The sequence below is a fragment of the Oryzias melastigma genome, linkage group LG13, assembly GCF_002922805.2.
Source record: "Oryzias melastigma strain HK-1 linkage group LG13, ASM292280v2, whole genome shotgun sequence".
In the NCBI taxonomy this organism is placed as follows: Eukaryota; Metazoa; Chordata; class Actinopteri; order Beloniformes; family Adrianichthyidae; genus Oryzias; species Oryzias melastigma.
Window position 1 is genome coordinate 322,923 of NC_050524.1, and position 10,822 is coordinate 333,744.

At 46.0% G+C, this 10,822-nt stretch overlaps 2 protein-coding genes across 4 annotated transcripts in view; both read right to left on the reverse strand.

Annotated features, from left to right (window-relative positions):
* Positions 1-1,573, reverse strand: part of abcc5 (ATP-binding cassette, sub-family C (CFTR/MRP), member 5) — a 21,759-nt gene extending 20,186 nt beyond the window's left edge. The window contains exon 1 of one of the 2 annotated variants that reach the window (XM_024276880.2): positions 1,076-1,573. In XM_024276880.2, the coding sequence (XP_024132648.1) occupies positions 1,076-1,126 (51 nt within the window). In that variant the 5' untranslated portion in view covers positions 1,127-1,573. Of the gene's footprint in view, positions 1-581; positions 792-1,075 lie in introns of those variants that run through there. The other variant, XM_024276881.2, reaches the window with a different exon arrangement.
* Positions 1,574-2,299: 726 nt separating this feature from the next.
* Positions 2,300-5,439, reverse strand: rpl35a (ribosomal protein L35a). 2 transcript variants are annotated; one of them, XM_024276932.2, is made up of 5 exons: positions 5,325-5,439; positions 4,547-4,582; positions 4,251-4,403; positions 4,043-4,187; positions 2,300-2,393 (listed from the first exon to the last, which is right to left on the reverse strand). In XM_024276932.2, the coding sequence occupies exons 2-5, from the start codon at positions 4,555-4,557 to the stop codon at positions 2,370-2,372; spliced, it is 333 nt and encodes a 110-aa protein (XP_024132700.1). In that variant the 5' UTR covers positions 4,558-4,582; positions 5,325-5,439; the 3' UTR covers positions 2,300-2,369. The 2 variants fall into 2 exon arrangements, with proteins under 2 accessions (XP_024132700.1, XP_024132699.1); XM_024276931.2 differs by having other exon boundaries at positions 4,487-4,582; positions 5,325-5,404.
* Between the last annotated feature and the right edge of the window lie 5,383 nt (positions 5,440-10,822).

Below are 10,822 nucleotides of genomic sequence, written 5' to 3' on the forward strand. Positions count from 1 at the left end.
AGCTCTCTCTTCTCTGCTGAGATGAGGTAGTGGCAAAGTTGTGTTGTTTCCATAAAGTCCATTTACCTCCACGTTCACTTCTATGTGGGGAACCTTAGTTTCCAGCGCTGTGATCTTCTCCAGAAGGTCTTGGTAATCCTTTGTGGAAAGGGAAGGCATCTTACTGCTAGTTATCCTTGTGTTATATCAGGCTTCAGCTGCGTGAAGGCCAAGTACACGTAGTGCTCAAGATAAAATGTTTTAAGAGGAATGCAGGAAAAAATCCCTTTGTTTAGAGTAAAAAAGAAAAATAAATCTGACCCGATGGTTTAAAAGTATTCAAAAGGTATTGCTGGTGTGATTAAAAAAAATGTAAAAATTAATTAAAATTAATCATTAAAAGCAGAAGAGGGAGCAAAGAAGCGTACGACCGCACTGTAGCAAAGCAGGAAGCAAAAAAAAAACCTCAAACTCAACACAACAACAACAACAATAACAACAATAACAATAACAATAACAACAACAACACAAAGTCAACACAAACACTCAACACAACAACAACAACAATAACAATAACAACAACAACACAAAGTCAACACTACCTGCACACCATTCCAGCAGAAACTTTTCACTTTCATCCTCTGAGGTGGACTGAACCCCCCCCCCCTCTCCTTGCAGTCAGCTGAAACTGGGTTACCATGGAAACAAGAGACCCACACACACAGCTGGGCAGCTGACACTGAGCACGTGCAGAGCTCACATTCCTGCCTCGTGATGCTCTCCCACTCTCTTCCATTCACTTGGCCTCAGCCAATCAGGAGGCTCTCATCCTCAGCATCAGGGGGCGGGGCTTCCTTATGTAAACAGAGGTGTTATGAGAGCAGCTTTGTTCTGTCTGCTAAGGCTTTTATTCTGAAACAGCCAGACAGCTTCAAGCCAATCACTGATCAGAAATCAAAAACAGGTGAGGCTGCTGGTCGTCCAGAACCAGAACCTCCTGTTAGTGATGCTCAGAACCTGCAGCTTCTGGTTCATTTCCTGAACTGCTCTCTGATTGGCCGAAGCTGCGGTCACGTGACCGGCGGGCTGCTCTCACCTGCTGCTCGCTGACCTCTGACCCGCTCCGTCCGCTGTCATGCTGTTTCATCTTCTGTCAGACTGCATGGAGACGCGACCTCTGACCCGAACCCGCCTTCAGAACCGGCGGAGGATGAGGACCTGCAGAACCGCTAACGAACGGTCCAAAGCCCGCGGAACCACGGAGAGCTCTGCAGCGCAGCGGAAAGTAATCCGATTACAAAGTCCAGGTGATGCTGGGGTCCTGTCGGTACCTCCCGCCGGCGGTTCTTCTGGACCTCCAACAGCAGGTCAGCGCAGGAGAAAGTGAATGGAGATGCGCACACGCGCACCCGGCTGCACGGAACACCGTGTACGCTCCGCTGTCCCTTCACAATAAAAGCTCGTGATGCTGCGGGCGGGAGTCCGGATGTCCGCGCGCGCTCGGCTGAGCCCACCTGTCCGCGGGTCCGGGAAGGGTTGGCGCGTGAGCGACTGCGGTCCTGTCCCCCTGTTAGAGCCGCGGGTTCGCGAAGCATCATGGGATTTAGAGTCACGGAGTGACGTCAGTGCGCTTGATCTTTGTTTCCGGTAACAAATGACTTCCTGTTGACCAACACTCAGAACAAGTTCTAACCGGGTCATCTGGACCTGTGACTGAAGAGCTGAGGACTATTGATTCAGAGCAGAGGTCAGAGGTCACTGGTCTGATGACTGCATTTCACCTGAGAGAACTGGGTAGTTCTGGTTCAGCAGAACCTCACAGGATCCAGTTTGGTCTCTACTTTTCCATTTTGACCTCTGACCTTGCTGGACCACTGTCAGGATGGTTTCTGGGACTACAGCCTCCAGCGCTGTGGTCCAGAACCAGCAGTGGATCAGCACCATCTGGACCTCCTCTGGAATAGAATCTCTCCAGGAGGAAGTGCACATCCTCCCCGACCCTCAGAGGACGCCCCACCTCTCTTGATGCAGAGTGCATCAGGTTTCTGCATCACATGACCTCACCTGGTCTGTTCACACTCCACCTGGTGAAGAAGGTCCAACGCAAGCTCCTCTTCCGGTTCTGACAAACTTCTGTGGAACCGCAGTAGTGATTCTCTTCAGTCCGCCTCAGACTTCAGAACTTCAAACTGGATCTTTTTTTAAACCAGCTCCTCAGTGTTCCCGCTGAAGAACCGTGACCGGCACACGGGCCAGAACCGGACCTGTGGAGCTCCTTCACGCACACGAGTGTGCACGTGACTGAACAAAGACACAGACAAACCTTTGACCCAACCAGTTTATTGATCAGTTTCATATTTCTGTACAAACATCCTGATGATCGCTCCTCGTCACACCCGGGACGGGTACAGCATCTGCACACAGGAAGTGACACTTCAGAATAAGAGCCTTTCAAAAAGAAAAGACAAGCAGCTGCTGGCTGGGCCACATGGTTCTGCAGGATCCACACTGGACCGGGTCTGAGGGGAACCCCACCCCCCAGACACGAGGCTAAGGGGGCGTCACCCCGAGAAGCAACGAGTGCTGTTCTGAGGTGAGGGGCGGAGTCACCATGAAACGTGACCGGCGCGGCGTTCACACCAGACGTGAGGTGACCGTGTTTAATGTTAAGTCAACACAACAGACGTGATCCGAGAAGCGCAGAGTTTACATGATCTGAACTTGGGCGAGGTCACCGCGTCACATCAGCCAATCAGGAACTCCGCTTTGACCCTGTGATGTTTCCAGGTAGAAGATCCAATGTGAGCGTTTCTGTCCTGAAGCTCCATGCTGCTGGGGCCCATCCCAACTACTGCTGGTGAGGGTGGGATACACCTGGACAGGTAGCCAGTCTGTTGCACCTGCAGCAGGGGGCCAGCGGGGTTCGATTCACCCGCCGCCGGAGCCGCCGCCGGACGTGGAGGCTGTCCTGAACTTTGCTTTATTTTCATCCAGACAATCATGAAAAGTGTCTCAAATATTTTTTGATTTTTAACCTCTTAGGTTAATGTGGAACAGCCTTCAGACTCCTTCACAGAGACACGGAAACACAGTGGAAGAGGCTGCCACACAGACTCCGCCCCCAGAGAATCTCTGAATGATGTCATGAACGCAAACATGGAGACGTGATGACGATGTTTTAGTGGAGTTCTACACAGTAAACAAAGCTGATCTCTCAAATCATCCGTGTCTTCCATTAACTAAATGAGACAGACAGGTAGCCATCAGGACAAAAACATTAGCTGCTAGCTCCTCCCACATACGGCTTCGTCTTCTACCTCACGAACATGGTTTAGAACAGGCGGCGAGCAGCGAATGAGAGACGACCGACGCAAGTTTGACGCATGAATCGCGTTGGGTGTGAATGCAGCATGAGGGGGCGTTACCCTTTCCACTGCTTTCAAAATAAAAGTTCTGACATTTTGTTCTACATTCACGGTGATGAGCCCGTGTGCTGACGCACGTCAGTTCCACGGATAACACCGGCGACCAGTTATGAAACGCTCAAAGTTTCATTTAGAAAGTCCAGAAACATTTATGAACAACGTATTTACAAGGACTGAGGGAGGGGAGGACGCGGTGGGAGGACGCGTCGGGAGGACGCGGTGGGAGGACGCGTCGGGAGGACGCGGTGGGAGGACGCGGCGCCCGACAGCTCCAGTTTCAGATGGTAACGGCATGGGGGGTGGCAGGACAGGCCACGCCTCCAGGGAAGCGATGTGAAGTGACAGTTGTAGAGGAACACTCGCCCCGCCACGCAGAGGAGGCTACAGTCTACCGGCTCTTCTGCCGGTCAGGATCCTCAGGGAGACCAGAACCGACCCTAGAAAGCTCAGACCGGATCAGACTGGTTCCATGTGCTGCTCTGAATTTAAACCTCTGACGGGTCTGATCAGAACAGAGACCACATCTACGTTCTACACCAACATGAAAGGACGCTCTCCAGAACAGAATCTAGAAACAGGCGCCAACAGCTCAGCGCCATTCTGGACCCAGCAGAACCACGGTTCCAGCTCAAACCCACCACTCTGATCCGGTGTCCGATGGCTTTGGCTGGCAGGTTGCTGCTGAACTTGGCCCGGACCATCCCGCTGTTTCCGTGAGCCCGGGTCACTTTGCCCCAAATCACGCGGGTCTTGTTGGGCTTCCCGCCGGGCGTGACGGTGTTCCTGCAGAGGTCACAGGGTCAGCACAGTGGCACACAAACACACAAGCGCTGAAGCCACACCCACTTTTTGGCCTTGTAGACGTAGGCGCAGCGTTTGCCCAGGTAGAAGTCCACTTGGTCACGGCTGTAGCAGCCCTCCACCTTCAGCAGCGCCGTGTGCTCGCGCTGGTTCCTCAGGCCGCGCTTGTAGCCGGTGAAGATGGCCTTACTCCACAGTCTGTCGGACACACAGCCACACCAGGACGTTACAGCCCAGATTCTACTGACGGTTTGGAACCGTCAGAGGAAGTCCAGGCTGACCTGCAGGAGATCATCTGAAACTCCACCAACCAGAACCCCAAACTGGAGATAGAAACTCACCTTCCAGGCATCGTGGTTTTCCTCAGGTGGATTCACCTGCACACAAACAAGACAGGCGGTCAGACATCAGCACAGCTGCTCCAGCGCAGACGGAGGAGCTCCTTCAGCCCGCAGATGGAGCTGCTCCTTCAGCCCGCAGACGGAGGAGCTCCTTCAGCCCGCAGACGGAGGAGCTCCTTCAGCCCGCAGACGGAGGAGCTCCTTCAGCCGGAACTGCTTCACCCCGCAGACGGAGGAGCTCCTTCAGCCCGCAGACGGAGCTGCTTCACCCCGCAGACGGAGGAGCTCCTTCAGCCCACAGACGGAGCAGCTCCTTCAGCCCGCAGACGGAGGAGCTCCTTCACCCCGCAGACGGAGGAGCTGCTTCAGCCCACAGACGGAGGAGCTGCTTCAGCCCGCAGACGGAGGAGCTGCTTCAGACGGAGCTCCTTCAGACGGAGCTCCTTCAGCCCGCAGACGGAGGAGCTCCTTCTCCTGTTGCTCCTTCCTCCAGGACGCGGGTGGACAAAGGCGCTGACTCCGGTCCTGTCCGACCAACAGAACCGAGTTCCTACTCTGCCCCGGAGGAAGAGTCGGTGCTGATCCGGATCGGCTCATTTACAGTCGCGCTGTTAGCAGCAAACGGGTTGACAATCCGCGCCGAATCTACGCCATCCGAACCCCCCACGCGCTCAGAAATACACCAAACAGTAGAGCAGAACCCGCCCGGACCGAACCGGCAGTTATGGGTTACACATGAATGGGTTCTGGTCGAAGTTCGGGAGAATTCATGCCGTACCTGTGCTTGTTCCGCGTAGATGGAAGAAAAGGCCAGTCGAAGGGGATGCTGGGTAATTGGTGTAAACAGAGGCGTCCGCGGAGCTGCCTGATCACAAATGTACCGACGAAAAAAAACGAAACAAAACTAAAAATCTATTAAGGAGACTGATGGATTTTACATTTAAAAGTTAGTGAAAAAAGGTCTTTAAATTCACTGCACGGATGTTTATAATTATTATATTTCTGAAAATGAATCCAGAAATTATCATATTAATTCTAAATTATTACGACACTTTATTTTAAATTATTATAAACTATATATTTATAATAACTTCATGGACATTGAAGATTATGAAGTTATCATTGGTTATAATTTGGATAATGAAGTTACTATAATTTCTGGGAAATAATCCAGAAATCTTCGTATTAATTTTGAATCATTGCTAAATTATTATAATTTATAATTATGATCAACATATATTTATAATAACTTCATATATATAGAGCGAGAGATATAGTTATATATGATAAGCTATTATCATAATTTCTTAACTACAAGTATTATAACTGATTCATATACTTCATTTTCCAAATAGTAACTCTAACTAATGATAACTTCATTATCTCGATGTATACATTTTCATCATAAGTAAACTCTATAGCAGGTTATAACATCTTTTGTTGCGATCGTTCAAAAAAAGGTGGAGGTGCATCCATCTACATCAAGAATACATTTCATGTGTCAATCCTCTCTTACGAGACAATTAGAATGTATCGCTCTCAAAGATCAGTCTCTCATGGGCCGTTACAGACCTCCCTCTGCCAGCAGTGAGGCTCTTTCTCACCTGCATAACCATATTGCCAGTCGAAATTCGAGCTCACTAGAGTTAGTAGGAGACTTAAACCTCGACTGGTTAAGTCCAAAATCAAAAAACTTGAAATCTGTCTGTGACTCTTTAAATCTCACTCAATTAATCAATAGCCCCACCCATCCTGACATTAAACGCACCTCTAGATCCTCCCTAATCGATCTAATGTTGACTGATGCCCCTCGTCGGTATACTGATACAGGAGTTTTGGGGTCAATCTATAATTAGGGGTAGATTTCCAGTCAAGCAAAACCTCAAAATATCAATATTCTTTTTTGACAATTAAATTATGAAGTTCTATATTATACACCTAAATGTTCAAAATTAATCAATTGGCATGCTTAAGCTCAAATGAATTTTAAAATATTTTAATGAAAATGAATATTAGATTCATTATAATGTCAACTGTGTTACAGACAAACCTTGTATAATGCCAAACACATACAAACACTACACATTTGAGTCCAGTAACAAAATATATTTAATTTATTTGTCCATCTTATCTGAAAACATGACTTTGGAACTTTTTAAATGGGATTTCATGGGAGACTGTCATGGAGGGTGATGGTTTTCTTCCATCATAAAAGTACATTAAGCTAAATTTGAGTTGTTTATATTTTTTAGTATAAGACTTCACTCTCCAGACATCTGTACAACCTTTTTTACTACATTTTATTCAACTTTTCAGAAATTTATGACAAAAAAACACATGTAACACAGTTGTCAGGACCGGAGACTCTGGGAACTTTTTAAGGAACAAAATGGTCATATTTCATAAATGAGTTGAGATATTCAGTTGAACTGATGAAAAACAACATTAAACGACTCACAGAGCCCTAAATTTGGCAAAAATTGAACATGAATCCTAGACCACATAGGCTGCATATGTCTTGTACTTCCTTTTTTTAAAACCTAGATTATTTTCCTCCCAATAATTGTCTGTCTGTTATGATGCAAAAAGTTCAAATCCGTTTCACTATAAAACAATCAGTAATTAGAAGAAGTCATTTCATCATGTTTTTGATGCATGATGAGAATAGAAAGCTGTTCCTTTGGTCCTTTCATCAAGTCTTCATAGTGAAATCTGTTGTGAAACATCTGAGGCTGTGGATCAACCTTAGACTTGGAGGAGGAGCTGCTTCTCTGTCGCTTTCTACTTTGTTCTGCTCTGGCTTTGGGCCGTTCTCCAACAGGTTCCTTTCCTTCTCTTCTCCCTCGCAGTTAAATCTTTTACTGTCTTCATCTCTCCAAGCTGCCACTCGTGTCTGTGTTTCTGTAAATAACAGCCCTTCTCTCAGGATCAGCATCACGCCGAGCCCTGTAACGGCGCCGTTTCCCAGCAGCAGTCAAACCCGTCACCCATTTCCCGCCTTGCCCGCCCGTGTGTCGAAGTGTCCTTGGGCAAGACACTGAACCTCTGGTGGAAGGTTGATGGTGTTCAGCAGCAGAGCCACCACCAGTGTGTGAACGTGTGAACCTGTGAAGGTCCATTCGAAGGTCGAATGGACCTTCACAGGAGGGTAGAGAGCGCTATACAAGTATCCACCGTTTAGCATTTAAAACAGAATTCATTCAGCCTGTCAATCGTTTTAAACATAAATGGTTACAAAAAACTTCCAAAAATGTCGACTGTGTTTCAGCAGATGAGGAACACCGTCGACATTTGAGTCATTTTTGGGCTCAGTGTAACTGCAGACTTCAGAGCTGTGGCCACAAACTCTGACTGGACTCATATTTTGATATACATAAACCATATTTTTGTCACTTTAATATCTAAAACAAGTTAACACGAACATGCTGATAACACAGTTGACAATAATTTATTTTACTCTACATCTGTACATTGAAATTGTTAAAATATTGAAGATGGAAAGTAAAGCCTTACCACAGTGAGTTTGGATTTCCCTCCAAAAAGAATATGACATCACAATGATGCAGGTCATGTGACTTTGGAGCAAATAGGAGGTAAAAAGCATAAAGAGAAGATAAAACATAAGAGCATAAAACAAAATATAAAATAACTTTCTATTTGAACTAAAAACCAGATTAAAAAGGTCTTGAGCCTCCCTTTGAAAACATGAACAGCCCTGATGCATTCTGGGAGGCTGTTCCACAGGCGAGGTCCATAATGACTGAATGAGGCCTCGCCGTATGTTTCAGTCCTAACTTTAGGAATGACCAAAAGGCCTGTTCCAGAGGACCTCGAGGTCCTCGAGGGCTCATACCGTAAAAACATTAATAAACCAATAAAATAATTTAAAAATCAATTCTGAATTTCACAGGGAGCCAATGCAGCGATTTTAAAAAATATGTTCCCGCCCCCTGGTCCTCGCCAGCACGCGTGCGGCTGAGTTTTGTAATAGCTGAAGGTTTGATATCCTTTTTCTGGGAAGACCAGAGAGCAGGGCATTACAGTAATCTAGTCTACTTGAAACAAAAGCATCGTCAGCACCTCTGTGTGGAAAGAGAGAGGAATGGGCGGAGTCTGGTAATATTTTTAAGATGATAAAATCCTGTTTTTGTTATGTTTTTAATTTGTGGAATAAAATTCAACTCAGAGTCGAAAATCACGCCCAGGTTTCTCACACATTGAGAAGTTTTAAGGTTTTTAGTTTAGATAAAACAAACTCTCTCTTGTCTTCAGAACCGATCACTAAAACCTGTTTCGTCCTGGTTGAGCTGTAAGAAGTTCTCTGCCATCCACGACTTAATGTCTAAAATACAGTTTAAAAGAACGTTGACCGACTCTTCATCATCAGGAGACACACCAATGTAAAGTTGTGTATCATCAGCGTAGCTGTGAACACAGACGCCATGTCTCCTGATGATGTCCCCAAGTGGCAGCATATATAAAGTAAAAAGTAATGGACCTAAACTTGAGCCTTGGGGGACCCCACAGTTGATGTCAAAGACCTTTGAAGAGCATGTATCCATACTTACATAACATCTACGATCTGTGAGATAGGAATAAAACCACTTCAGAACCAGAGATGCCCAAACCTCTCAGCCTACAGAGTAAAATATTGTGATCTACTGTATCGAATGCTGCAGTCAGATCCAGTAGTACCAGGACTGAGAGTTTCTGACAGTCAAGGTTACATCTAATATCAGTAACTATTTTAACCAGGGCTGTCTCTGTGCTGTGGTTTGTCCTAAAACCAGATTGATACTGTTCAAATATGCTATTTTTATTTAAAAACTTGTTTGATTGTATTAAAACTATTTTTTCAATCATTTTACTTAAAAATGGTAAGTTGGATACTGTTGATAATTATTTACATTGTGGTCTAAATTACTCTTCTTCAGCAGAGGCCTCACCACCACTAGAGAGTCTGAAGAGAGTAATTTACTATGTTTAGGAGCTCAGGCTCAAAGGAGTCGTAATACGTTTGAAAAGTGATGTGGGGATTGGGTCTAAAGGCAGGCGGTTGGCTTTAACTGGGAGAAGACTCGACCAAGAGCCACAGCATCAACCAGAACAACACTGTCCAGTGTTTCCTCTGATAAATACAATCCTATCAATTCATTAAAACCAAGGTCTACTTGAGTTAGAAGACCAGATCTAATAGCATTGATTTTACTCCTCTGTCTTTCCAAACTCGTCTGAGCTGGTGTCATTTAGATCAGTCCGCTCCATTCTGTTAAGCAGAGAGAAAACTCCAGAATTCAAAGTTCTCGTGTCTAACTCCTTTTGTAATCCAATTGCACTGTGTAACTACTGCACTCCATCTAATGTAATGCTGCTCAATGTTTGCACCTTCATAATGTCTGTTTAGATTTATTACCCTGCCTCGTCACTTTGTTACACCCAAGCATTAGTGACTTTTTTCCTACCCGGAAGTAAAACGACTCAATTCCTGAAGCTCCGCCTGCTGCTGCGTGTGGAGCCGTCCATTTGATGACGTCATCCTAGAGTCTATGGCAGTATGTCCGTATTTCTCCCACAAAAAAATCCAAACTTCCAAAGATGGATGGACCATGACATATCTGCCTTTAGTAGGTCTGGCCATCACTAAACTCCTTCACAACAGAAATACACGCGGCTTCAGCAGGACTGTGACGGACTGGGGGGAGGGGGTGTCTTAACAGAGCCCCGCCTCTAAAGTAACAAACGCCTGTTTGAGCTGGAATGTATTGAAGACAGGAGACAACTGGAAGATATACGGTAATCTGCATCTAAAGTGAACGTTTTTCTGCTGATCATCAGTAGCTCAGTGGAGAAATTGAGTGTTGTGTTAGTCTGGGGGCGGAGCTATCAGCACAGACTCTTCCTGGAGGGAGCCGTTGGCATCGATCTTACATCAGCACATTTCCAACCGCTCGTTTTCGTGGGTATGGGAGGGGCTGCTGCAGACAGAGCAGGTTTTTAGAGGATTACTCTTAAATGCACAAACGGATCAAAATACCGCTTTGGAGTTCTTTATAGTGAGGAATGAACAGAAAAATGCTTTTAAAACCTCAAAAGTAGAATTTTCATGGTAGGAAACCCTTTGAAAGTTCAGTGCAAACGTGTTGATTACATATTTGATCTGACGTTTGTCACCGTTTGGATTTTTTTTCTCCATTTTGTTTCATTTAGAACCTGAAAATAATTTGTTCTGATTCTGTAGAGAAAACCGGATCATAACAAAGATCTGGAGGAAACGGG

Bases quoted from the DNA above. Each gene is read 5' to 3' on its own strand.
- rpl35a (XM_024276931.2), bottom strand. The intron at 4,188-4,250 runs GTGGGTGTGGCT...TGACCTCTGCAG, and splicing joins TACGTCTACAAGGCCAAAAA to GAACACCGTCACGCCCGGCG. The intron at 2,394-4,042 runs GTGGGTTTGAGC...TCCTGTGTGCAG, and splicing joins TCGGACACCGGATCAGAGTG to ATGCTGTACCCGTCCCGGGT.